Consider the following 27,567-nt stretch of genomic DNA (forward strand, 5'->3'; position numbering starts at 1 on the left):
TGGAGTGAGAAAGTAAATGGTTGAACATCATTCTCAACTAATCTGGTTCAAAGAGGAATAAGGGGGAGAGAGAGAGAGAGAGAGAGAGAGAGAGAGAGAGAGAGAGAGAGAGAGAGAGAGAGAGAGAGAGAATACATGTACACATATCTTTATCACACACACACACACACACACACACACACACACACACACAACTGGATATAGAAATTCATCTTGCCTACAAGGAAGTAGAAGTGGAGAGGGCTAAGAGAAATTGGGGGAAAAGGATACATTAAGATAGGCAGTGACTAGAAGCAAAACTAACTTTTGATGAGAAGACGGGAAAAAGAGAAGGATAAAAAGAAGAAAATAGGATGATGGGAAATATAGTTAGCAATTATAACTGTGAATGTGAATAGGATGAATTAACCTATAAAATGGAAAATGGATTAGAAACCAGAATCAACAATATGTCATTTACAAGAAACATACTTGAAACAGAAAGGCATACAGAGATTTAAAATATGAGTCTGGAGCTGAATATTATGCTTTGGTTGAAGTGAAAAAAGGCAAGGGCAGCAATCATTATTTAAGAGAAAGCCAAAGTAAATATTCTAAATCTGATAGATAATATTCATTAGCAATGGATGTTATCCATTATGTAGTAATAGATAATATCTAATAATCTAATAAAGAGATAATCATAGAAACTACATTTTGCTAACAGTTACCATAGATAATGAATTATAACAATACTGAATACGTGTGTATGTATCAGCACAGAATTTAAATTCTTTTTTGAGCGGGTTGTTTTTTGAAGAATCCAAATTCTTGAAGGAAAAGTTAAATAAGCTGCAGGAGGAAATAGGAAAATGTACTAATGGAGGACCTTTTTGTATCTCCAGTACTTAGCACAAATGCTTATGGGTGAGCTGATGAGCGGATTTCCAAGTGCTTTAAGGACCAAATATTAATTCTTCTGTTTGGCATTGAAAACCCTTCACCACCTCATTTCAAGCAGCCTTTGCAGTCTGATAATACAGTACTCCCCTTTCCATGTTTTTTAATTCAGAAAAACAGGTTGTCTTTCTATCCTCGATGAATAACATTCTCTTTCCTGTTTGTGCTTTTACATGAGCCGTCTTCCATTCCTGGAACATTCTTCCTCCTTACCCATGGAATCTCTAATTCTCTTCAAAGTTCAGCCCAAGCATGACTTTTAACATAAACCCCCAGAGATCCAGGCTCCCCCCCCCCCCTTGGACAGCCTTTCCTCTCCAGGAGAAAGTCTACTTTGCATTTATTTTTGGATTTATACCTACCTTCCCTGATTGAATGGAAGCTCCTTTGGGGGATTGTTTCATTTCTGCCTTTGTATTTCTGTGTCTAGCCCTGGGCCCCCACAGAGCAAATGCCTAAAACCTCGATTAATAAGTATCTGTTGAGTTTCTCTCAAGTCCTGGGCCGGGATTCAGAGACAGAACATTAAGCCTGCTCTGCTCCCAGAGAGCTTACAATCACTGCTTGCTGGTGGCCTGTGAGTACTGACGGCCTGTCTTGGGGAAGAGTAAGGGTTATAGTTGTTCTCCTTGGGCCTAGAGGGCAGAGGGAGGACTCCCTGTGTGGAAGGAGGGGAGTCAGGTTTAGGTTTGATGCCAGGGAAGGGGAAAAGAGGGGATACACATTTATTAAGCGCCTACTGAGTACCAGGTACTGCTGTAAATGTCTGACATCTGCTTTCTTTCCTCCCAACAGCGCTTGTGGCAGGTGCGTTATGAGCCCTGTTCTGCAGCACAAATTGGCAGGAAGCCTCCTTGCTCTTTCCCACTGCCACGGACCACGGGCACAGAGTTCCACCTCTGGCTGCTGTGGCCCAGTCTGCTGGCTGCCCAGGTGGGGGACCCGGGGCTTAGCCTGGCACCGGGCACACAGGATGCTCGCTGGGGCCACAGGGTGCCAAGAGTCTAAAATTGTCCAGGAACCTCCTTCGCAGCTGGCTCTCTTTGCCGCTGACCCACGGATGACAGATGACCAGGACGCCCGACTCCCCTTCCCCCACCCCCAAAGGATGGAGTGCATACTTGCCTGCACACTGAGCTTAATGGGCGGGAGGATGAGCAGAGGTCTCTCCGGGGTCGGGCCCCGGGGAGGGGGAGGCAGGGGGGATGGCTGAGGCGGGCAATGGGGGGAGGGGGGGTTCCTGCCTCCCTGGGCCAGCTTTGTGGGGTGGGGGAGGGGCGGCCCAGGAACGCCCGCTAAGCGCCCACTATGTGCCAGGCAGGGCTACGTTCCAGTGACAAGGACCACGCAGCCAGGGGCTCGGTGTGGGAGCTGTGAGGTCAGAATGGGGGTTTTGTAGGGAGGGAGGGAGTGTGGAGGGTTAGTCCCGGGGAGGGGGGAGTGAAAGCTGATTGGCTTGGCTGCGGGGCAGGTGGACACGGGGCGGTGCGGGCCAGGGCGGAGGTGCTGAGGGACGGGTTTCCTGGGAGGGCACAGGGTCTGGTGGCCGGCCCTTGGCATGTGAGGGGCACATCTGCACCAGGCGGCGCTCTAGAGATCCCCCCCATTATCTTTGGATGAGCCTACATGGGCGGGGCCAGGGTGCAAAAGAAGAGGTGTTCTGGGGGCGGGGCTTACCCCCAAAAGGGAGCTGGGAGAGGGGTCAAGCTCTGTGGGGGGTACTGTGGGGCAGGCCAGGACCCCTCGGGTAGGGTGCCAATGGGGGGCGCAGGGCTGGGGGCGGGGCTCACCCTGTAGAGGGTGATGTGAGTTAGACCTATCTCTGTCGGTAGGGGGCGCAACGCTGGCTCTGCGCGCCCCCGCCCCTCCACAGCTGCCCCGGCACGGACGCCGCGGACCCCGTCGGCAGGGGGCGCAACGGCGCCCAGCGGGGGATCACGACGGCGCACGACCTCGGCCGGCAGGGGGCGCAGCTCCTCCTCGGTGCGTTCCTGTTTGTTGGCGCCGGCCGCGGCCCCCCCGCAGTCGCCGCCCCCCCTCGCCCCGTGGCTGCTGCGGCGGCCGGGCCTGACGGGCGGGTGGTGCTCGGCTGCGCAGGCGGGGGCCGGGGCCGGGGCCCGAGCGAGGCCGGGGCGGGAGCCGGGGCCGCGGAGGGGCCGGAGCGGGAGCCGGAGGAGGCGGAGCAGCGGGCGCGGGCGCGGGCGTCATGGGGCGGCGCCGCCGCGTGTAGGCCGGGGCCGAGGCCGGGGCCGGGGAGGCCGGGCCGGGCCGCGGCGGGCGGAGGGCCTCGCCGTGCGGGGCGTGGAGGTCCGTGAGCGCCAGGGCAGCGGCGGCCAAGGCAGCGAAGGGGGCTACAAGATGGCGGACCTGGAGGCCGTGCTGGCCGACGTGAGCTACCTGATGGCCATGGAGAAGAGCAAGGCCACGCCGGCGGCGCGCGCCAGCAAGAAGATTCTGCTGCCCGAGCCCAGGTGAGAGGCCCGGGGCCGGGGGTGTGGGGGAGGGAGGGAGGGAGGGAGCCCGAGCCTGCAATGGCCCCAGCCCGAAATTGATCCCCAAACTTCCCAGAGCCTGAAACTGACCCAGACCGAAATTGACCCTGAAACTTCCCAGAGCCTGAAACTGACCCAGCCCGAAATTGACACTGAAACTTCCTGCAGCCAGAAATTGACACTGAAACTCCCCCCTCCCACTCCCCCTCAGCTTGAAACTGAGCCTAAACTTGACCCCAGCCCCTGAGTTTAAGACTGACCCCGTCCCTAAACTTGGGACAGCTCTCGGACCTCCTCCACTGTCTCTCCATCCCTGCCCCCCCTGAGCACCCAGGGACCTCAAGCCCCACACTTTGTACCCTTCACCTGCCTCCGGCAGCGCCTTTATTCTTCATGCTGGCCGCCCCTCCCTGCATGTTCTTGGGGCCCCCCCAGCCCGCTCTGCAGCCTCATCCTTGGCTCCTCCTGGGTCCACTTCCAACTTCTCATTACCTAGCAACCCTCTCCCATTCTTCCTCACCCCATTATCTCCTTCCCTAGGAGCTGCTCCTTTCCCTAGTCCCCTCCCACACACTCACCTTCAACCCTCCCCCATAAAAGCTCTCTGCTCTTCATCTTTCTCTGTCCTCCTCTATTCTAACTGTGGGGTTCCTCTTTAACTCTGCTCCCCCTGGACTACCAATCACAAGCATTTATTAAGCGCCGCTTTGTGTTAAGCGCTGAGATATCAGTGGCGAGACTAAAGCCAGTTCCTGCCCTCAAGGAGTTTACCTTCTCTGGGGGATGGTTTCCTGTGGCCCGGAATGTGGTCCCCCCTCCTGCCTGTCAGTCATCCCGCTCCTGTCACTGTCCTGGACCTCCCCAACTCCTGCCTCCCCAGCAGCCTTCTGGCAGTGCCTGTGCTGAGGTTGCAGGGGTCAGTGTCCCCCTAGCTACTCTCCCCGTGGACGAGGATTTAAGGAGTGTCTGTGTCTGTTGCTCGGGAGTCAGGAAAGGAGGATCTGGGGGGGTGGGGAGGTCTCCTCCAATGAAGGCGGCCCGGTGTAAACAGCCTTGTTGCCCCCCAGCCCCTGACGGTGGCAGGGAGGACCCCTCCACTTGGGGCAGCAGGGAGGGCACGAGTGATGCCATCTGTTTGTTCCACTTGGTGACGTCAGGCCTTCCCTGGAGGTACCTGGGAGGCTGGAGGCCGGCCTTGTGTACAGTAGCATCCATCACCTGATGATCGCACGGAGCAGCCGGTGGCGGCCACACTCTTGTTTGCGAGCCGGGAGCCGGCCTGGCCCCCGAGAGCTCTCCGTCGGGGACGCCCATCCCAGCAGTGGGGCGCGGGCCCAGCAGGCTCCCCGGAGAGGGCCGGCCGCGCGCACATGGTGTGCTCGGGGCAGGCTTCTCAGGCATGAGCTCACCCTGGGTGTGACGCTTTGGCCAGGTCCCTGGAGCAGCCAGGCTGGGTCAGAGGAGAGCCGTGGGTGCCGGGGCCGGCGTGGCCCTCGCTGCTCTCCGGGCATTCCCGGCCCCCGCTTCGCACTGACGGAGCGGGGGACAGGAGAGGGGGGCTTGCCCCTTTCTTTTCTGACTCTGGCGATCAGATTTCTCAAAACAGGAACTGGGGCTTAGTGTGAGCCCGGGGCTGCCCAGGGAGCGAGGACGAGATGGGGCCCGATAAGTTCAGAAATGCCAGGCGGGGGAAGGAGGAAGCCTGGGAACAGTGGCTGCCTCGAGGTGGGGCGCCCGAGTGCACTCGGCTGCCCGGAGCCAAGCCCGCCACCTCCCGCCTCCTGACCCGGACGGGCCGGGCCTCGTCACCTGCGTGGCCTTGTCCTCGCTGTGTCTCAGTTCCCTCCTCCGTCAGATGGGCCGGGTGGGGGCTTGATGATCTTTCGGGCTGTGCTCCCGCTCTCTCTGGGTGGGAAGAGTGATCACTGAGAACCCCGGGGCAGGGATGGGACCAAAGGCAGGGAGGCTCCCCCAAGGGCCTCAGTTTTCCTCATCGGTACAGGCAGAGTCTGGCTTCGAGGCTTACTGGGAGAGCAGCAACTTCTGGATATTTGGGCCTCTCGTCTCAGATCCTCCTAAAACAAGCCCAGGAGAGAGCCAGGGCAGCACTTCAGAAAGGCTCGTCCATCGTTTTGTGCCTGTTTTACAGATGGGAAAAACTGAGACCCGGGGGAGGGAGAGGCCTCAGGCAGGAGAGCTGAAGTAATCCGCTCCCTCTGTCGCCTCTCCTGTGTCCAGCTGTTGTTCTGGAATGCAGATGCCCAGCTCTGGAACGCAGTGCCCAGTTCTGGAACCCAGACACCCAGCTCTGGAATCCAGGCCCCCGGTTTCCCTGTCCGCGCCGCTGGCCATCGTGGGCAGAAGGGCCTTCCGGGCCTGCCTTGCTCTTGGCCACTTCCCGGTCTCTCCTCCCGTGGCGCTCCTTCTTGCGGCTGTTCTGTCTTTCCTGTTCCTGTCCCTCGCACTGCTTGTCCTGCTAGTTCTTCTCCTCGTCCAGACTTCCTGCCCGCTCCCGTATCTCCCTCACCTGGGGCTCCCTCAGCCCAGCTGTTTCCAGTCATTGTCCCTTCCCTGTCTGAGGCTCCCCGGAGACTGGATTTCCCACTGGGGCGGCCGGGAGGGTCCCCAGGGAGTCGTCCTTGCCGGTGGTCAGGGCTCTCGGCCGCCCCAAGTCCTAGGGAGCCTTAGGGGGCTGGGGATGCATGGCAGGCCCTGGACTTCCCGGCCTGGCTGAAATCGCTTCTCTCCCAAAACTCTGCTAGGCCCCGGAGCCTAGGCCAGCCTTGGAACTGCCGCCCGTGAGGACTCGTACCTGGGGCACGGAGAGGCTGAACCACTTGTCCAGCCCCCCAGCTGCCATGTGTCCTGGGGAGGCCCCTCACGGGACTCTTTGGGCACCAGGGAGGGCTCATGAGGTCTCCAGCCTCTCCTCGCAGATAAGAGCGGGCTCTTTTGGTGGGAGGCACGGGCAGCGCCCTTCGGAGGTGGCCTGGAGCCACCTCTACTGGCTTGGCCACTGGCGCTGCCCTTCAGGCCACACTGTCCCCCACTGGCATCTCCACAGCGCCTCCTGCCTCTGCGCTTTCACCTCTCCCTGGGTCTCGGGTCATGACCTGCTATCTCCTTGGCAGCCTGGCCTCCCATGGGGTTTGCCAGAAGTCCAGGCCCAGGACCCCAGGGCCATCAATCGTGACTTCTCTGCTTGCCAGCCTTCCCTTTCCCTGCTCCATCCCCAGGCCTTCGTGCTGGCTGTGCTCCTCAGGGAGCTCACCCTTCGAGCCCTGCTCTCCCTGACCACCTGCGGGGCCTTTGGCCTGGAGTCATTGATGCCTTGTCTTCCTGCACCTGCCTATGTGTCCGCTCTGTGTCCACGTGCTTGTGCCGTCTGGTGCCTTAGAATAGAGCCTCCCAAGGGCAGGAACTCTCGGCTCTGTAGCCGCCATGTTTGGCAGATAGCAAGCACTTAATAAAAGCTGTTGATTGGTTGGAGGAGTTCAGGAACCTTAGAGGTAGAAGTGGAGAGAGAGCCTCAGGAAGCCAGGACCATTTTGTTCAGATTTGTAGCCCAGATGCTCACTTTATAGAGGAGGAAATGGGGGTCCAGGAGGGCGCACTAGGGGTGGCAGGATGGGATTGGAATCCAAGTCCGCCGCATGTTAGAGCCTCAGTTTGCTCATTTGGAAAAAGCTGGACTTGGAACCTCCAGGGCATCTCCTTGCACCAAATCCTGGGATCTCCAGAATAGAGAGTCTCAGCCTTCAGGGGCTGCTTGTGAGGCCTTAGAGGGGCACAGGGGCGTCCTGTAGCAGGGGACGGGGACCTTGGATGAGGCTGTCTGCAGGGCTGGTGCCATTTTCCCTCAGCTTCCTTCCCAGCCCACGGAGGCCGCCTGGGGATTCTGGCAGGGCCGCCTCAGGGCCTTGGAGCAGCACCTTCGGTCCCAGGGGGAGTCATTGAGAAATATTAATAAGAGGCCCCAGAAGATGATGTGCTGCTGAGGAAGCAGTGGCCCCCCTCCCAGGAGCTCCCCGCCTCCCACAAAGGAGTGCTTCCCAGGAGAGTCCTTGGATAAAGGCAGCAACCATTAAGCTCCCTGGCCTTTCCTCCAGCTCTCCAGGCAGAGTCCCTTGAGATACAGAGTCAGGCCAGTTGTTGGGAGCCCGGCCTGCTGGGAGCTGGCTGCCACCTAGCCCAGTGGGCACCGGCTTTCTGCGGGGACCAGAGTGACAACCTGGGGGAGGGGAAAATCACAAAATTGGATCCTTGGACCCCACACCGAGCCGTCTTATCCTCGTAGGCCGGAGGCAGGATGAGAATGGCCAGAAGCAATTGAGGCTCTCCTTAAGAATTCAGGTTTACTTCATTTTCATTTCCAAATTCTGTCCCTCCTCCCCCGCCCATTGAGAAAGCAAGGAAAAAATCATCACAAGAACATGTAATGGGGTAAAACAAATTCCCACATTAGCCACGTCCAAAAAAGAAAGAGAAAAAAGTGCGCTCTGGGCTGCCCCCGAAGTCGGTCCGGCCTCCCATCTGGAGGTGGACGCTATGTTCCATCGGGAGCCTCTGGGGCTGTGCTTGGGCACTGTATGGGTCTGAGTTGGTCTTTCAGACTTGATTATCTTTACAAAATTGTCGTCCTGTGTAAATGGTCACTTCACTTTGCATCAATTGATGTCTTTAAAAGTCTTTCTGAACCCATCCCCCTCTTCGGTTCTAGTAGCATAATAGTGTTTCATCACAGTCATATACCCCCACTTGTTTGGCCCTGTCCTGTTTGGTGAGCATTGCCTTAATTTCCATTCTTTTGCCACCACAAAAACTGCTATAAATCTTGTACATATGGATGGGTTTGTTTTCCTTTTTCTCTTTGGAATATGGACCCGGTGGCCGTATGGCTAGGTCAAAGGGTATGCCCAGTTAAACGGCGTTTAGGAGTAAAATTCTAAATTTCTTTCCAGAATGAGCCTAGTTCATGGCTCCCACAGTATTAAAGTCCTGCCTCTCTCACATTTGTCATTGTCTCGGGCAATCTGGGATGGGTACAGAGCGATACCTCAGAGTAGTTGTAATTTGCATTTCTGTATTAGGGATTTAAAAGCAGTGTTGTCAAACTCAAAATAGAATCAGATCCCCGCTCTGCCATATTGTCTTAGAAAACCACAAATTCACATTATCTATGTATTACATTTTTATTAACTTTGTTAAACATCTCCCAATTACAGTCTAACCTGATTCCTGCCTCACTCAAGAGCTTTGCTTAGCCTTCTGTTGGGCAGCAAGTTTGACACCTCTGATGTAGAGCATCTTAAAAAAAATTATTTATATATATATATGTATATATACACACAAACACACACAGAGAGAGAGAGAGAAAGGTACACACACACACACACACACACACACACACACACACACACACACACACCCTATTGAGTGTTTGGCTTTCTTCTTCTGAAAAGTATCTCTTCAGATTCTTGGACTATTTGTCAATTAGGGAGTGATTCTTTTTTCTTATCAATTTGACTCAGTTCCTTTTCTATCTTAGAAATAAGGCCTTTTTCGGAGAAACTTGCTGCAGAATTCCCCTTGCCCCAGTTTCCTGCTTTTCTTCTAAGTTTATCTGCATTAGTTTTCTTTGTTCAAAAACTTTTTGATTTTATATCATCAGAATGATCCCTTTTACTTCCTTTGAACCTTTTTGTTTGTTCTTGAGCTCTTTCTTCCCTTTCCATGGTTCTGACAGGCGGCATCTTCTATGATTCTGAAATATCACCCTTTATATCTAAATTGTGTACCCATTTGGAGCTTCTCTTGATGGATGGTAGAAGATGATGATCTTTCCCGAGTTTCTTCCAGATTTCTGCCTGGTTTTCAATAGTTTTTATCAAATAGTTTTTGCTTCAATAACTGGGATCTTTGAGTTTATCCAAAACTAGGCTATGGGGTCATTTGGGGGGGGGCACTTCACCTGATCCATTGGTCAACTTCTATATTTCTACCCAGGACTAGATTGTTTTGGGGCCTATCAGATGTTATTGTAGTTTGAGATCTGGTGATATGAGGCTCCTTTCCTTCCCATTTAAAAAAATTTTAACTTGCTTATTCTTTTCCATTTATTTTGCTGCAGATGAATTTTATGATTTTTTTCTAGCTCTGTAAAATAATCCTTTGGTAATTTGATTGCTGTGTTACTGAATAAGAAAATTAATTTATGTAGTAGGTTGCTTTTATTACGTTGACTTGGCCTACCCATGAGCAACAATGACTTCTCCAGTTATTTTGGATCTGTCTTTCTGAGGAGCGCTTTGTAATTGTGTTCCTGTGTTCCAGTGTGGGTCTGAGCAGGTAGGCCCCCAAGTCTTTTATGTTGTCTGCAGTTATTCAAAATGAAATTTCTTTTTCTGTTTCTTCCTTCTGGGTTTTGTTGGTAATCTGCGAAAATGCTGATGATTGATGATCCTGCAACTTTGCCCAAATTGCTGATTGTTTCAGTCATTTTTCAGTCGAGACTCTTGAGGTTCTCTAAAGGAACCATCCTATAATCTGCAACAAGTCATGGTTTGTTTTTTCCTTTTTGCTCATGCTTGTTCCCTCTGTTTCTACCCCTCCCCCCACTGCTTCAGATCTCATTTTGAGGACGATATTGAGTAGTGATGGGGATAATCCTTGCTTCCCCCTGATCCTTTTGGGGCTCCCCTTCTCAGACCCTGAAGCCCCGAGCCCTTTATGGCCACCTGCTTCTGCAGTAGAAAGACCTCTTTTCCTCTGTGAGACAGGGGACAGGAAGCACTCGTCCTTCCTCTCCCTTCCCCCCCTCCAACCCACAATGGTTCCCCCACCCCCTCCTCCCCCAGTCACTGCAACCACAGGCCTCGTTGGGGAGGGAGGAAGTAGTCTTTTCCCATATAGGACAGTGTTCTCTCTGCGTGCCCTCCAGCACTGTGGGCAGGACGGACCCCACGGGCATCCTTAGAGCTGGGAGGGACGTTGGGGAGGGTCAGAGTTCCGTGTCTCCTCCTAGGCTGTGGAAGCTGGGAGGGATCCTGAGCCTGCCACTGTCCTGGATGGGTGGGGGGTGCCCTGCATAAAATGTGAGGGGCCCGAGGAGGAGGTGGCAGTCACAGGCTCCTCGTCCACTGCGGGCCCACATTCTGGCCTCGGGAGCGGAGTCCTGCGAGAAGGCCGGGCCCAGCTGAGTCTGGGAAGTAGCGGGCCAGAGGGAAGCAGAAGATCTGGGAATAGGCCAGAGACTGCCCTGCCGTGGCGATCCGCAGGACTCTGTGGCTGATTCGCACTCAGGCCTTGGCAGGATGGTTCTGTGGGTGGAGACAAATTCCACAGGCCCCCAGCTTGCCTTTGGCAGGAGGTATAGCTAACAGCCCTGCCCCGGTCCCACCTTGGGCGGACCTTTGGGGCGGATGCAGTCCTGACCAAGTTAGGGTTTTCCCAGGGCCCCCAAGGGCACCAACGAGCTTGAGGGTTAGACCATGTGCTTTCTGGGAACTTGGGGCGAAGGGCCTTGTTTCACGAAGCCTCCCCCACCCTGCCATTTGGGGTTTTTTTCTTAAATATGAGTAACATTGTTTAGCATTAGTTTTTTTTTTAATTTTCAGTTCCAAATTCTCTCCCTCCTTCCCTCCCCCCACCCAGAAGGCAAGCCATTTGATACAGACTCTACGGGTGCAGTCATGCTAAGCGTTTCCACCCCCCGCGGGGGAGTTTGATGGCTTCCTACCCTAGAAGGATGTGGCGAAACACGGGGAAGCGTGTGCAGCCGGGGGGGCCGTAGGGAGGGCAGCTGAAGGCCTTTCTCGGCCGTTCGGGGCCCAAGAGCCCAGCTGGAGAAGGACCAGCTCTAACTCCCTGCCCTTGTCCCCTCCCCCCTGAATCTAGTAAGGCTTGCTGGTGCTCCAGGTGGTTCTGGATTCTGAGGATGCCAGGGCAAAGGTGCCCCTGCCCGCAGGGAACTTACTACAGACAGTTGGCGAGTGGGGGAGGGCAACAGGAAGGGCTTCACCGGGTGAGCCTGGAGGGCAGCGCAGGGTTCTCCCCTCGCCGAGGGGAACGTGGCATCCGCCCTGCTGGGAGGCAGCCACCTGAGGAAGGGGCCTCTGCAAGGGGATGGGCAGAAGGGCCTGGGCCTGATGGGGGACAGCCCACCTGAAAACTGGGGGGGACTCAGAATGGGGGAGCTAGGAAAGCCTGGAAGAGCCCAGCAGGCTACAGCACTCGGGACAGGTCTGGATGCAGGGGTCGTGACATCCCCAAGTAAGAAAGGATGTAGAGAGGGCAAGGTGGAGGGCTCAGGACAGAGCCTCGAGGGACCCCCACGGGCAGGTCAGTTGGAGAGGTAGGAGGAGAACCAGCCGGGTCCGCACGTGGGCCACCGGCGCCTTCCCTCGCTCCCCACAGCCGGGCCCACAGCGCTCGTCCTTTTTTCAAGTCTGGAAGAAAAATTGAGCCATCCACATTCAGACTCTTTTATTCAGTCCCTGCAAAGCTTTCTGCTGAGGCAAGGGGATGAAGGGCCCCAAGATCCTCCCTTCAGGCAGCTTGTAGTCTAAGGAATCCGCAGGAGTCAGTGTGTGTGTGTCCACTGAGATCAGGGACAAAATGTCCTAAGAAATCCGAGAGGAAGAGGTCGGTGCTTCCAGGCTGAGGTGGAGCGGAGAGGAGGCCCAGGTGGAAGCCTAGAACCGGATCGGGAATCAGCAGAAAGGAGCTGGGTTTTGAATGGCCTCAAGTGATTGGAGATGGATTGTGCCGATCTAGGAAGGACTGGATCTTGTAGGGCAGAATTTACTAGGGATCAATAGCAAGTTCTCCATTTGGGTTTAAGAAATCAGTGACACACATGCTGTTGTGGCACATGCCGTGGCCCCCTCAGCACGCTGCTTGTCAAAGGATTGGAGTTTCTCCAGACCCGCGGCCCTCAGTGTGGACTCGAGGTGTCCAGAGTCAGCAAACTGATCAGGCGGCCGCTGTGCCCGGCACTGTGCCGAGTGACTCTGCGCCCCACGGAGGAAGCTGGAAAGGGGCCTTTCGATGAGCAGGGGCCAGCGTGATGACCTGTGGCCAAGGCAGGAGGTGACCTGAGGAGACGGGGTCACTGATCCATCCCGGAGGTGATGAAGGGCAGTGGATCAGACATAAGGCCAGAGGCCCCGATCCACAGGCTGTGAGCCTATGTTCAAGCACTCAGAAAAGGCGCAAAGTGGGTCAGATTGAAACCACATGGAAGAAGCAACTTTGTGGTGCTCAGAGCTGTCCAGAAGTCTCGTGGCTAGTGGTGGGTCTCGGTGACCACGTATGTGGTAGAGTCGTGTTTGCAGGAGGCTGTAGAAGGGCCTTCCAGCCCTGAGGGTCTGTGTGGCTGAAGGCCTTGGAGCAGGACGGGGATGGGATGAGATCTGTACCTTTGGGAGGTTATTTCGGCAGCTTTGAGGATAGGGAGGCCGGACAGCGGTCTGGAGACAGGCAGTGAGGGCCCAGCCGAGGCGGCAGGGCCAGTGAGGGGGAAAGTGCCAGTGACTTGGCGGCTGATTGTGTGATTGAGGAAGAGGCAGAATCAGGAGGGACTGGAAGAGTGACAATGCTGGCAATGAAATGGGCGGGGTCACTGCAGGGGAGAACCCAGTGTGGGAAGCAGAGAGGAATGTGCTGGGAGGGATGGGCACCTGAGCACAGTGAGGAGCACGGCGGCAAGTGAGAGGGGTCTGAGGGAGTCAGCTTGGGGATCTTGGGGGGAAGAGGGGATAGTCAGGCTTTCAGCAGCACTCCCCGAGGATGCAGACACAGAAGTCAAACGGTTCCTGCCCTTGACCAGGGGACAGGCTAATATATGCATATATGTAGCAAACAATACAAGACAGTTTGGGCCTCGTCTCCACGGTGATGCTTGAAAGAAATCAGGAGGAAAATCAGGGCTGCCCAGAGGCCGAGGTGAGAAGGGATGGGCAGTAAAAGGACTGGAGATGCAGGGGCGAGAGGGTGGTCTGAGAACGCCAGCCCACAGCTCAGCGACTGCAAAAAGTGAAGGCCCAGAGGCTGCGTGTGTCCAGGGAGGCCCCCCAGGCTCCTCACCCAGTGCGCCACCCTGCTGTTTGGCCCACTGCCTGCCCTCCTCAGCAGCTTCCTCCTTGCTCTTCCCACCTGGATCCTCACTCCTTTCCGAGCCATCCATAGTCAGAATGTTATTTTTTTAAAACAACTTGTATTGTGCTTTAACCTTTTCTCTGTTTCCCATGATCCCTCCTGTCCCCCAGAGCGCGCTGACTGGGTACAAGGCACTGGGAGAGATGGTTCTTGTCTTCAAGGTACTCAGTCTGGTAGGATATGGGAGACCTTCGAGGCCCAGGGCTGGAATTTGGGGCCAGGCCACCCCAGGGAGAAACCAGTCTCCCCGGAGCTTGGGGGGTGGAGGGGGAAGAAATTGACGAGTGGAGAGTCAGGCTGCCCAGGCGGCGAGGGTTTCCACGAAGCAACGCGGGATCTCGCTGGGGGGGCTTGGCGGGTTTCTAGGCCAGGGATTCTATCTCTGAGGCCCCCCCTTCCCAGCTCAGAGACTGGGGTTTGGTTACAGGAGGCCTTCAAAGATGCTCCTAAGCCCGTCAGTGTGGCCCCCTGCCGCCCGCCATCGGTCCTCCCCATGGCTTCCCTCTTCTGTTCTTTTCCTTCCCACCAGCCCCGTCCTCCTCCACCTCATGGCTCGCCAGCTGCAGGGAGTGGATCCTCAGCTACCTTGTTCTTCCCTGACCCGACTCAGTGGTTTCCTGCTGGGCCTTCAGCCCACGTGTGGTCTCCCCAGAGAAGGCAAACTCCTGAGGAAGCGGCTGGGTTTTTGCCTTTGTTCATAGAACCCAGCGCTTGGCGCAGTGCCTGGCACATGAGAAATGGATTTGGGGTCAGGAGAGCTGCGTTCTAATCCTCCCTCTGGCCTCCCTAGCTGGAGGACCACTCTCCCTTTTTGCTTCGCTCTCTTGCCCCTCAAACGGGGATGATAATCTGCACAGGGTTGTCAGTCAGCAAGCATTAAGCACCAGCTGTGTGCCAGATCCTCCGCCAAGCCCTGGAGACAGAAAGGCAGAAACGACCTTGTTTTCCCTCAGTCTCATGGGGGACAGTGGTCAGTCAGCTAGTGTTTATTAATAGGCCGAGCGCTATGGAAGGGGCCCTGCCCTCCAGGAGCTCACGGGCTCATGGGAAGTTTTTGAGGATCACCAGACAACACACACAAACACTTTGCAGGTCTTCGTGTACTGTTATGGCGTCCCTTCTCCTCCCGTGGGAATAAGCAGAACTTCCCAGGCTTCTTAAGGCCGGTCTCCAGTGCCTTAGCCAGCTGGGGGGTCTTAGGTTGTGCTAGGTTGGGGGGGGCCGATGCCCCTGCCCCGACCCGGCCAGCTGGCTCCGGCTCCAAGGGCGGGCGGGGGGCTGCCGGGGGCCGCCGGCTTCACCAGCTGCCGTCTCCCCTGTATCCCACAGCATTCGTAGTGTCATGCAGAAGTATCTTGAAGACCGAGGAGAGGTGACCTTTGAGAAGATTTTCTCTCAGAAGCTTGGTGAGTGTGGGGGCGGTATCGGCCTGGCTCCTGCCCTCCCCCCAGGAACCACAGTGGCCCTGCCGGGCCCCTGGGCCTGTGGGCTTCCTGCTTCTCCTTCGCTGCCAGCCTGGAGGCCCCTGAGGCAGCGTTACTTGGGCAGCGGGGGGCCTGTCGGCAGTACCAGGCTTGGGAACCCCGCAGGGGTGGGCCTCGGGCTGCCTCCCCATTGGAGGCTGGGGAAGTTCCTCCTTTGGGGTTTTTGTTTTTCTGAGTTGCAGCTTCCCCTCGGCCAAGGCTGCAGCTGTGCTAGGGCCCGTTGGTGGGACTGACAGGAAGGGGCGGGGTCCTTCCTGTGGAGGGGGCCCAGGCTGCTGGCCAGCGGCTCTGCTCCTCCAGGAGGCTTCCTGCTGGCTCGGCTCTGGCCTTTAAGGCCCATCCCATCGTGGTGGGCATGGGCCACGGATTGTTTGAGATCTAGACCTGCCTGCCCCGGGGACAGATCCAGAACAGTCTAGAACCAGCCAGCACCTGTGCCCCTTCCGTGCTGGTGGGGCTCACCAGGGGGGAGCCACAAAAGGGGGTTCGTGGTAGTGCTCATCTTCCTTGAAGAACCTGGTCAGCAGCAGCCAAGGGACGGGAGGTCGTGAGGTCAGCCCATGACGGCGCCTCAGGACTGACGGCCAAGGTCAAGGAGTCTTTGGCCCTGGCCTGGGCTGACCCCTCCCCTCCGCGGCCTGCTGCAGGCCCCGCTCCTCTGAGGGAAGATGGGCTCCCCTGCTGGGGACGCTGCCAGGAGGGAAATCTGAAGTGGCCCCGGTGAGGCCGTGGCGGGGGGGGTGAGGGCAAGGACCGGGGGCCTGAGGCCACGTTCTGCCCTCGGACCTTAGTTTCTTCCTCCATGGAAGGAAAGGCCGGGCTTGGTCTCCGAGACCCCTTCCCAAGGCTCTCGTCTGGCGGTCCCGGCGTGTGCGAAGGGCTGCTCCGGCCTGTCCCGGGGCGGGGGGGGCAGTTCGGCCTGGTAGCAGTAACGGGCCTGCATCTCTCCCGGGTCTCCACCGGTGTCCCGGCGCAAAGCTGCCTGTGGACCTCGCCGCAAGAGAGCTCGGCTCTGATCTGTGACTTGCACACAGCGGCACACGTAGCCCCCCGTGGGTGTTCCCCACGTACCTCGAGCATTACTCACACTCGCCGCACACACGCACGGCTCCCGCTCGAGGGAGGATCTCTGTCACTTGTGCCCTTTCTCCCTGCACTCTCAGGCTACCTGCTTTTCAGAGACTTCTGCTTGAACCACATGGAGGAGGCCAAACCCCTGGTGGAATTCTATGATGAGGTAGGTGGGAAGCTCCGCCCCCCGCCGCGCCGCCCCCTCTCATCAGCTCCCCTCTGGCTGAGGTGGGGGGCAGGGTCCTTGCTATAGCAAATGGTGTCTCCTGGACCCCTCCCAGCAGGCAGAAAACCCTCCCCTGGATGGGCCAAAGACCGATAGATAGTAATGCTAAAGCGTCACAGAGGGAGCTGTGGGGGGGTGATGTGGGGACAGGCCCAGGGCCCCGCTGACTCCCGGGACTTGTTGCCAGATTAAGAAATATGAGAAGCTAGACTCCGAGGAGGACCGCGCCACCAAGAGCCGAGAGATCTTTGATTCGTACATCATGAAGGAGCTGCTGTCCTGCTCGCACGTGAGTGCCGCGCCTCCGGCCCTCTTTATCCCGGGCTTGCAGCAGCCCGCTAGGAGGAAGGCCTTGGTTGCCGTGGCCAGGCCGACCCCGAATCTCTCCCTCTCACAAGTGATTCCTCTGGGGGAATGGGTGGTCTTTAAGCTGGAAGAAGGGAGTTGGGGTCCCGTCTCCCCCAGTCTCAGAACTGACAGTCACCCATCTCCCTTCCTTAGCCTTTTTCAAAGAGTGCCACCGAGCACGTACAGGGCCGGCTCCTAAAGAAGCAGGTACCCTCTGACCTCTTCCAGGTATGTCTGTGTGAGTTGCTCCTGCTTCTCCCCCCCTTCCCATCCCAGCCTTAGCCCCTCAGTCTGGATCTCCCAGAGTCTCCGCTGTCCCTGCTGCCATCAGGCCAGTCCCTAACTCAGGCACTTCCAGGCTGAGCCGCCCTCCTCCCAGCCCCCTTCACACTTCCTGAGCAGTCTCAAGGCCTGGGCCCCGTCATGAGGCCCTCAGTCCTGTGCCTGGGCCTTTTTCCTTAGCCATACATCGAGGAGATTTGTCAGAGGCTTCGGGATGAAGTATTCCAGAAATTCATCGAGAGGTAAGTTGGAAGGTCGCAGGGGAGAAGAAGGAGGGGGACGGACGTCTTGGGAAAGGGCAGGGAAGGAAGAGAAGACGGGGGAGAGCAGAGCCCGGAGGCAGCCACACCCGGTGCTCAGTGCACTTCCATGGCTGGGGCTCGTAGTCACTACTAGACTGAGCGCTTCAGACTCCAGGAAGAAGCTGTGTCCAGCGCGTCCACACCGGATCGCGCTCGGGCCAGAGCCATTAGAATTCTGATGGTCCCAGGCCTGGGTCGCATCAGTGAGAACGAAGAAGGGTAGCCGAGTCCCCCCCCCTTGCCTCCCCATGGTCCCCCAGGAAAGGGTTGGACCCGACCTGAGGTCCAGGAGCCACGCCGGCCTTGCTGCCCTGACCCTCGGTGTCTTCCTGCTGGGCTTCCTTCCATTGCAGGGGGGGCCGGTGCCTTGTCACTGTGAGGGGCAGTGGGAGGTGGGCCGGGCGGGGCCACGACTACCCTCTCTGTTTCAGTGAAAAGTTCACTCGGTTTTGCCAGTGGAAGAATGTGGAGCTTAACATCCATGTGAGTAAATGCTGGAAGCCAGAAGCTTGTGGTCACACCTGCCCGGGGGTCGTGGGATCTAGAGCCAAGGGGCCCGTGGCCCCCGTTGGGGAGGGTCTCGCTCAGGGTCACCTGGTGCTTTGTGTCAGAGGCACAGAGTCTACAGAGCCGAACCCCGGGGGCCTTCCCTGGGGGCCTTCCCTGGGGAGCAAGCAGAGGCTCGGAGGGTGCTGGGAGAGGGAAGGGAGAAAGCGGCGCCTTCCTTCCCTGTGCCCCCGGCTTCGGCCTCTGTGGCCCCGGGGCCTCGGCTTTGGGGGCCCCCGGTCACACTCCCTGTGGCTCTGCTCCATCAGCTGACCATGAATGACTTCAGTGTGCACCGAATTATTGGCCGCGGCGGCTTTGGGGAGGTCTACGGCTGCCGGAAAGCCGACACCGGCAAGATGTGAGTGGCCCCGGCTTCGGGCTGGGACGGAGGGGGGTGCAGATGCCGGCTCTGGTCCAGCCTGACTGGCTCCCTTCCCCCCAGGTACGCCATGAAGTGTCTGGATAAAAAGCGTATCAAGATGAAGCAAGGGGAGACGCTGGCCCTGAACGAGCGGATCATGCTCTCCCTCGTCAGCACCGGGGTGAGCTGGGCATCGGAAGGCCGCCTCCGGGGGCTCCCTGGCCGCAGGGCTGAGGGCAGCCGCCGCTCATCCCGCCCTTTTCTGCCCCTCCCAGGACTGCCCCTTCATCGTCTGCATGTCTTACGCGTTCCACACTCCGGACAAGCTCAGTTTCATCCTGGATCTCATGAATGGTGAGCCCCCGGCCCTCCCCGGACTCTGGCTCGGGCCCGGGCGCCCGTGCCTCGGGCTCAGCCCTCTCTGTTCTGGCCTCCCAGGGGGAGACCTGCACTACCACCTGTCCCAGCACGGGGTCTTCTCAGAGGCAGAAATGCGCTTCTACGCTGCCGAGATCATCCTGGGCCTGGAGCACATGCATAGTCGATTCGTGGTGTACCGGGACCTAAAGGTGGGTGCGGCCCCCCCCAGCCTGGCACGGCTCCTCTAGCGTCTCGCGCCCCCCACCGGCCTTCTGGGGTGTCTTTGCGGTTGCAGCCGTAACCGGGAAGTGGCAGGAGAGCCCCCAGCCCGGGAGTCTCTTCTGGGACCGCCACAGGCTCCCCTCCCTTCCTCCATCCTTCCATACGGCAGATGATCCCTGGCTGCTCGCCGCCTCCCATCCAGGCCAGAGCCTCTGCTGCCCTCTCCCTCTGGGGGAGGGTCCCCTCTTTGGCTTTTGGCATCAGCCCTGACCCCCGTTTCCCAGCCTCCCCCTGTTGCTCCCCTCCTGCCCAGCCCCTCGCCAGCGGCAGGGAAGGGCCCCATTGATATGTGTGTGTCCCCTCCGCAGCCCGCCAACATCCTGCTGGACGAATTTGGCCACGTGCGCATCTCGGACCTGGGCCTGGCCTGTGACTTCTCCAAGAAGAAGCCTCACGCCAGCGTGTGAGTGTGGGGCCCCCCGCGTGTCCCCCTTGCCGCCCCGGGCCCCTCCCACTTCCTCTAGGGCCCTGGTTCCCACCCAGCCTGGGTTCTCACACTGGGCCGTGCCCCCTGTCCCACAGGGGCACCCACGGCTACATGGCGCCCGAGGTCCTGCAGAAGGGGGTAGCCTATGACAGCAGCGCCGACTGGTTCTCCCTGGGCTGCATGCTCTTCAAACTGCTGAGAGGGTGAGTGGTTGGGGCGGGAAGGCCACGGGCCCCCAGGGTTGAACTGAAGAGCCCCTCGGGTGTGTAGGGCCCATGATCCTCCCAGAGCCCACCCGTTCTGCAGATGGAAGGTTGAGGCTCTGAGGGAAAGATGGCTACAGCAGAGCACCCTGACCGGGGGGGGGGGGGGGGGGGGGGGGGGCGCCCAAGAGTCAGAACAGGCTCTGTCATTGCGCAGAGCAGCAGCTGCCTCTCGGAGATGGGGGGAGAGGGGGCGGGGGCGGGGGTGATTAGAGGGGGGTATTTAGGGACCTACTAACCCAGGTGGCACGGCGGCCTTCCCCGCGCAGGCACAGCCCCTTCCGCCAGCACAAAACTAAGGACAAGCATGAGATCGACCGCATGACGCTAACGATGGTGAGTGCAGGAAGGGCGGGCAGGGGCTGGGGCCGCCCCGCCCGAGCTGAGCATCCCCAGGGTTGGCAAGCTGATTGATTGGCCCTCGAAGAGCCCATGGGGACGGATGGGCTGAACCCGGGGCCCTGGCAGGGCAGTGGAGTGGGCCTTCATCGGGGGAGGGACGGGCCAGGGCACCGCACCAGGTGGCAGGCTGCGCTCCTGGGGCTCCGGGTCATCCTCGCCCTCCCACTTATCCGCCAAAGGAGGCAAAAGGATGCCGCCTTTATTAGGGCCTCGAGGCTTGACATCCGGTCCTGCCGGGTGCGTAACCACGGGCACTCACCGAGTGTCTGCTGGGTGCCAGGGGGCTCATGTGTTATTAGAGCAGACAGAACAAATGCCCGGTGACTTGGGTGACCCCCGGGGGTGTGCGGGGTGTGGAAGGTGACCACAGGCAGCTGGGCCATGCGGGTGGGGCTGGGCGACAGATGCCGTGTGATCTGGTGAGGACCACTGTGAACCCCCCCCCCGTTTTCTTTGCAGGCCGTGGAGCTCCCAGACTCCTTCTCGCCAGAACTACGATCTCTTCTGGAAGGACTGCTTCAAAGGGATGTCAACCGGAGGCTGGGCTGCCTAGGCCGGGGGTGAGCGCCGGGGCATCAGCCGCTCCACTTGGGCAGGGGCTGGCACCTAGGGGCAGAATTGTCAAGGCCCGAGCCCCCGGCCTAAAGGTGCTCCTCCCTCTTCCCTCAATCACCACAGGGCTCAGGAGGTGAAGGAGGACCCTTTCTTTAAGACCGTAGACTGGCAGATGGTTTTACTGCAGAAGGTAAGAGCACGGGCGAGGCTGGCACCCTTGGCAGGGGCAGCTGGGCCGCCCCTGCCCTCCCTCACAGCCTCGTCTCCTTGTGACAGTACCCGCCTCCCCTGATCCCTCCTCGAGGGGAAGTGAATGCTGCTGACGCCTTTGATATCGGCTCTTTCGATGAGGAAGATACCAAGGGGATCAAGGTACGGGCTGCTCCCCTTCCATCCTGCTGGAGGAGCCCCTGAGGGTGGGGGTGGCCCGAAGCCCCCGGCTCCGGGCTGCCTCAGCCACTCCCGGTGTGTCTGACCCCGGCACCAAGCTGGCACCTCTTGGATGGCACCATCCCGGGTATCAGGGCGCCGGCACGTCCTGGGGCGGCGCCATGCTGTATATTGTGGGCAGAGGCCGCAGGGTCCCCGTGACACGCGCCCGCCCTTTTTGCGCAGCTACTAGACAGCGACCAGGAGCTGTACCGGAACTTTCCGCTCACCATCTCGGAGCGGTGGCAGCAGGAAGTGGCTGAGACGGTCTTTGACACGGTCAACGCAGAGACCGACCGGCTGGAGGCGCGCAAGAAAGCCAAGAACAAGCAGCTGGGCCACGAGGACGGTGAGCAGCTGCCCCTTGTACCTGCCCCAGCCTGAGGGCGCCCCTCCCGGGAGCGGGGCCCTCCACCGCTCACTCTCTCCTGCGCCCCCAGATTACGCCCTCGGCAAAGACTGCATCATGCACGGCTACATGTCCAAGATGGGCAACCCCTTCCTCACCCAGTGGCAGCGGCGGTACTTCTACCTGTTCCCCAATCGGCTCGAGTGGCGGGCCGAGGGCGAGGCGCCGGTAAGGGTGGGGCTGGGTGGTACGGGGCCGGGCTGAACTGGGCTGAGCTGGGCCGGAGTGGGCCGGGGTGGGCCGGGCCGGGCCGGCGGGCCCCCCTCCCCACCAGCCTCCCCGCTCCCTCTCGGGCCTCTGCAGCAGAGCCTCCTGACTATGGAGGAGATTCAGGCTGTGGAGGAGACACAGATCAAGGAGAGGAAGTGTGTCCTGCTCAAGATCCGGGGGGGCAAACAGTTCATCCTCCAGTGTGATGTGAGTCGGGGCCCGGGGCGCAGTGGGAAAGCAAAGGGCTCGGCCGTGGCTGCTCCCGTGCCCTTCCAGGGCGGCCGGCGGCGGGGGCGGGGGAGGGCCCTCCGGGATTGGGCCGGGGGCGCTGGGGGGTCTCCGTGCCTTGGGGACCCTCGCTGACCTGGGCCTGGGCCGGGCTGGGGGGCAGAGTGACCCGGAGCTGGTTCAGTGGAAGAAGGAGCTACGGGACGCCTACCGGGAGGCCCAGCAGCTGGTGCAGCGCGTCCCCAAGATGAAGAATAAGCCTCGATCGCCTGTGGTGGAGTTGAGCAAGATGCCGCTGACGCAGCGGGGCAGCGCCAACGGCCTCTGACCCCTGGCACCACCTCGCCATCCTGCCCCTGCCCAACCTTTTATAAACCTCTAATTTATTTTGTGGAATTTTTATTATTTTTTCCCGCCAAGCGGAAAAGGTTTTATTTTATAATTATTGTGATTTCCCGTGGCCCTGCCTGGCCCTGTGGCAGGGGCTGCTTGTCCCCTCCACCTCCTGTTGCCAAGGCCATCTAGTACCACTGCTCTGACTCCCGCTCCCCAGCCCCCCCGGGGACCACGAGGTGGCCCTTTCTGTGTCTTGCTAGCAGGGACCAGGCAAGGAGGCAGAAGACAGCCCAGCTCTCCCCTGTTCTGCCCTCCGATGCCACCTGGGCACCTCAGCAGACTGAGCCGTGCGTGTGCCCCCACACTTGTATCTGCTAGGAGAGCCGGGGGGTCCAGATGCCCCTAACTGCCGCTCAGGGCTTCGGCCTTGGGAGCTCGCAGGATCGGGGTCCTCCCGGAAGCTCTCTACCACAGTGCCCTGATAGGACTGCCGCCCCAGTGCCCGTGCCCAAGTCAGGAAACCCGCCTTTGTCACCCTCCCCCGCCCTTGGAATTCCACAGCAGCCCCTTCCCCTTCCCACACCGCTCCGGGGTCACCACGTGCCCTCTGCCAAGGGCCTTGGCGCCCCTCTGCCCTCCCGATACCTCCACCCGGCCTGGCAGGGCCTTGGGAGCTTGCCCAGATTGTGCCAAATGGACTGACCTCATGCTCGTCTCAGGCTTCGCCACCCATTGCGCCGGTGAGCACGGGTTTCTGTCCTAAGTGTCCCCCCCGCAGGATTAGGCTGGTGGCAGCAAGGGCCCCGGTGCCCAGAGCCGAGCCCCTTCCTTCCCCAGCCCGGGGCCAGCGTCACTGTCATTGTCTCCCTCGGCCCTGCCCCGGCCCTGGTGCCGAAGCTCCCCCCCCCCCCCCCCCCCGGGTGCCTGCCGCATGTTCCCAGCCTCCCTCGCCCCCGTCCTCCTGCCGCCGCCGCTGCGCAGTGTGTGATGTCCCCCCTCCCCGCCCGGGGCTGGGTCCGTGTGACGCCCCTGATCCCATCACGCCCACCCTCCCCCAACACTCCATGTGCGTTTCTTTGCCGATTTTTGAATGTGATTTTAAAGAGTGAAAAAAAAAAAAGATTGAGTTTTTATAAAAAAAAAAAAAAAAAAAGGCGTCTGTCTGTATGTCTTTGTACTTAGGTCCATCTAATGCTCTCTGACTGGGGCTGAGTGGGAGGCTCCGGGCTGATTGCGGCCCAGGGTAGGGATCCAGTGAGATCCAGCCTGGTCGGGTTCTGGATTCAAATCCTAGCTTCATACCTATCAACTAGCTCCCCGGACAAGCAGGTGGGCCCCCTCTCCTCAAGAGAAAGCTCGGGAGACGGGTACCATGACGTCTGTCGGGGCAGGCCAAAGATGAAACTGCCAAAGCAGCGAATCGAAGCTGCTTAAGCAGAACTGCCCTTGGGGGGCCAGCAAACCGGGGTCCCCAGCTTATGTCCAAATGGCCAGGACGACTCGGGCTCCGGTCGTCCAATTTCTAAGTGGAGGAAGGTGAGGGACTGGGACCCCCTGAAGCCAGAAGAGGAGGCGCCTGTCTCCCCACGAGCAGGGGAGCGAGGAAGCCGTGAGCTGCGGCCACTGGGCTTTCCTCCCAGCTCTCACCGCTAAAGAAAGGCTTCTCCCAAGACAGAAATGGGGCTCGACCCATAACTGAATAGAAAGGGAACTGAGCTAGCTCCAGAACCGAGTCCCAAGATGGAATCCCTGCGGCTCGCTCACCTCCCGAACCCCCAGCTCCCTCATGCCCCCTCGGTCTCTGTTTCCTCCTCTGTAAAAAGAATCGAGCCAGGTGATCTCAGGTACCTCGGAGCTCAAAATCACAGTTGTCTCCTAAAATCCCCGCGCCTCAGCCCTGTTCCTGCTTGCCCTTCGGCCAGAGATAGAGCCGATCTGTCCCGATTAATAACCCGAGCAGAAGTTCTGTGCGCTGCCTGAACGGCGCGGGGCCTAGGCCCGCAGGCTCTTGCTCCCCGCCCTCATCAGCGCATCCGACGCCGTTCCTGCCGGCCCTCACGGGGTCTGTTCTGGCTCCGGACCGGGGGCTGCCCTGGCCACCAAGTTCAGCATCTCACCGCACGAGTGCCGAGGTCGGGCCTCTCGAGAGAGCCGAAGACAAGGCCGGTCCTGGGCCGAGCTTGGGAAACGGCTGGTGGGCCAGCGTCCCCACTGAGCTGAGACCATGAGACGCAGGGGAAAGCCCAGGCTGGAGCTGCCCTCCTTGCCCTCTCCCTCCAGAGCCTGCGGAGCCAGCTCGGGGCAATGCCAGCGGCGAGGTCATCCCGTCTCCGGGCAATGCCAGCGGCGAGGTCATCCCGTCTCCGGGCAATGCCAGCGGCGAGGTCATCCCGTCTCGACTCCCATCGTGCGGCGGGCGCATCGGGTGCATCGGCTCTGGGGTGTGGGCTCTGGCGCAGCCTGCTCAGGGCCTGATGTGTAGCGATCTGCAGGGCAGAAGGCCCTTTCTCTGAGTCACTTCTGGGTCGGGTCCTCAGAGGTGGGGGCGGCTCCTTTCCCTTCCGCATCCCCATCTTGCTTCTTGGGACTCATTACTTCATCCTCCAAATGATCAGAACGCCTCTGCTGCCTAAGGGAGAGGGGCGAGCCCGTCATCACCTCGTCTCCGGCCATGGGCCCTTCAGCTGGGCCCTGGGTGCCCTTTGGGCCAGCCACCCTGCCAGAACGCCCTCCTCCCACCCCTCCTCCCACCCCTCCCGCCAGTGTCCTGCTTAGCAGCTCTCTCCCCTTCAAACGACTTTATCTTACTGTGGGACATTTTCGATTCTTTCCCTCCGACGTGTGTTAGCTCAGACTTTCCTGGGTCCGACATGGCTTTGCCCCCTCGCCGGCCACTTATGCCATCTTCCTCTCTCCTTGAGGGTAAGGACTGTCTCATGTATCAGGGTCCCCAGTAACTAGTGAGATCATGACAGACAGGAGGCCTGAGGCCAGTTGGATTGAATCGAATCTGTACAATGAGAAAATTGACCCAGTCTTGGGGGGGATGGGAGTGCTCCAGGAGGACTAGTTTCTCTGGTGGGAGGAAGGCTCACTCACCTGGCACTCCTCAACTCTCAGCCGTGGCTCCAAGAAGTGGAGCAAGTGCAGTGGCCACACCCCGATTAACCGTCTCAGCAGACGGGCTAAACCAGATTGAGAGTAACTGATGGGCATCGAGCCCATCAGCCAGTCGGGAGGGTGTCTGCACCGAGCAGGCGGAGGCCAGGGTGGGCGAGCCTTAAAGCCGTGGCCGAGCGGGGGTGCCCCCAGCAGGATGAGCTGATGGCAACGTAAAGGATGCTGCTGACTTTGTGCAGGTCTGTCCCACTCAAATCCAATTCGTTCACAAAAGGAAACATCGCCCTTTGTCGTTACTGATCCTCTGAAAAGGAAGGACAAACGCCACAATTAAGCCCTAGTTTGTGCTGAGGCCTTTCCAAAAGCGCCTAGGACACTAATGCCCTGGTGGAACGTGAAGGAGCCATTCTGGAAGACAATGAAACTGCCCATCTTTTGACCCAACAATTCTCCTCTTAGGTCCAAGCTCCAAAGAGATCAAAGGAAGAGGGAGAAGACCCATGTGGACAAGAAGATTCATGAGAGCTTTTTGCGGTGGCACAGAATGGCGCATCGTGCGGAAGCCATTGGGGGGAGTGAGTGAACAAGGTGTGGTACGTGATTGCAGGGGACACGCTCTTTTTTTATTGTTATCCATGTGCATTGTTTTACACATTTGCTTATGAATCATATTAGGAGGGAAAAATCAGAATGAAAGGGGGAAAAATGAGAAAAAAAGGGGGGAGGGAACATAGCATATGTTGGTTTACATTCAGACTCCATAGTTCTCCCTCTGGATGGGGTTTTCCACGTAAGCACTCTGGGAACAATCCCTCCTTCTGACCTGAGAAGGCTCGATTTAGTTTTACGCAGATGAAGAAAAGGAAAGGTCCTTTTCACTTCTGTTTGCTTAAGATTAAATCTATCATAGTAATCCGAGCTAAATTTTCAGGAAGTTTTTTTTTTTTTTTTTTTAATTTTAATACACATTGCTTCCTGAATCATATTGGAAGAGAAAAATCAGAACACAAGGGAAAAAAACAGAAAAAAAGAAGGGAACCGAGTCTGTGTTGATTTACATTCAAACTCCGTGGTTCTTTTTCTGGATGCAGATGGCATTTTCTAGCTAAAGTCTATCGGGATTGCTTTGGATCGTGGGTCCGCTGAGAAGAACCAAGTCTTTCATAGTTGATCGTCACATAATCTTCTTGTTACTGTGTAACAATGTATTCCTGATTCGGCTAGCTTCAGTCACTATCAGTTCATATAAATCTTTCCAGAGCTTTTAAAATCATGTTATTCATAATTTATTTTTTATAGAACACTAATATTCCATTACTTTCATATGCCATCACTTATTCAGTAATTTCCCAATTGATGGACATCTACTCATTTTCTGATTCTTTGCTTCCACAAAAAGAGTTGTTGCAAATATTTCAGCACATGTGGTTCCTTTCTCTTCTTTATGATTTCCTTGGAATACTGATCCAATAATGGCACTGCTGGGTCAAAGGGTATGACAGTTTGATAGCACTTTGGGCATAATTCCAGATTGCCCTCCAGAATGGCTGGATCGTTTCACAAATCCATCAACAGTGCATCAGTGTCCCAGTTTTCCCACATCTCTCCAACATTCATCATTCTCTTTTTCTTGTCATTTTAGTCAATCTGAGAATTGGAAAGTGGGTACCTCAAAGTTGTTTTAAATTGCATTTCTCTAATCAATAATGATTTTTTCATATGACTATGGATAGCTTTAATTTTTTTTTCTTTTTTTTTTTTTTTTTGCTATTTTTTTATTTTATTAAAGCTTTTTGTTTACAAAACAGATGCATGGGTAATTTTTCAACCTTGACCCTTGCAAATCCTTCTGTTCCAAATTATCCCCTCCTTTAATTTCTTTATGTGAAAATTGGTGGACACACTATTCTATGCTTTAAGAAATGATCAAAGATGGACAGAATCAGCTACACCCAGAGAAGGAACACTGGGAAATGAGTGTAAACTGTTAACATTTTTTGTTTTTCTCCCCAGCTTATTTTTACCTTCTGAATCCAATTCCTCCTTTGCAACAACAACAAAATTCGGTTCTGCACATAGATATTGTACCAGGATATACTATTAGATATTTAATATGTATGGGAATGCCTGCCATCTAGGGGAGGGGGTGGAGGGAAGGAGGGGAAAATTTGCAACAGAAGGGAGTACAAGGGATAATGTTGTAAAAAATTATCAATGCATATGTACTGTCAAAAATGTTATAATTATAAAATTAACTTTAAAAAATTTTTAAAAAAAGAAATGATCAAAGAAATGGTTTCCGAGAAACCCGAGAAGATTTTTCATGAACTGAAA

At 57.4% G+C, this 27,567-nt stretch overlaps 1 protein-coding gene across 1 annotated transcript; it reads left to right on the plus strand.

The window, feature by feature from the left end:
* The first annotated feature begins 3,116 nt into the window (after positions 1-3,116).
* GRK2 (G protein-coupled receptor kinase 2) lies at positions 3,117-22,167 on the plus strand. Its single transcript, XM_074276371.1, has 21 exons — positions 3,117-3,410; positions 14,919-14,995; positions 16,237-16,310; positions 16,558-16,659; positions 16,872-16,946; positions 17,181-17,242; positions 17,734-17,785; positions 18,118-18,209; positions 18,294-18,393; positions 18,488-18,566; positions 18,651-18,781; positions 19,163-19,257; positions 19,377-19,484; positions 19,814-19,880; positions 20,406-20,506; positions 20,625-20,691; positions 20,778-20,873; positions 21,117-21,279; positions 21,371-21,507; positions 21,643-21,756; positions 21,941-22,167. Exons 1-21 carry the CDS (start codon positions 3,298-3,300, stop codon positions 22,103-22,105), a joined length of 2,070 nt encoding a protein of 689 aa, XP_074132472.1. The 5' UTR covers positions 3,117-3,297; the 3' UTR covers positions 22,106-22,167.
* The last annotated feature ends 5,400 nt before the right edge of the window (positions 22,168-27,567 follow it).

The sequence above is a fragment of the Sminthopsis crassicaudata genome, chromosome 6, assembly GCF_048593235.1.
Source record: "Sminthopsis crassicaudata isolate SCR6 chromosome 6, ASM4859323v1, whole genome shotgun sequence".
In the NCBI taxonomy this organism is placed as follows: Eukaryota; Metazoa; Chordata; class Mammalia; order Dasyuromorphia; family Dasyuridae; genus Sminthopsis; species Sminthopsis crassicaudata.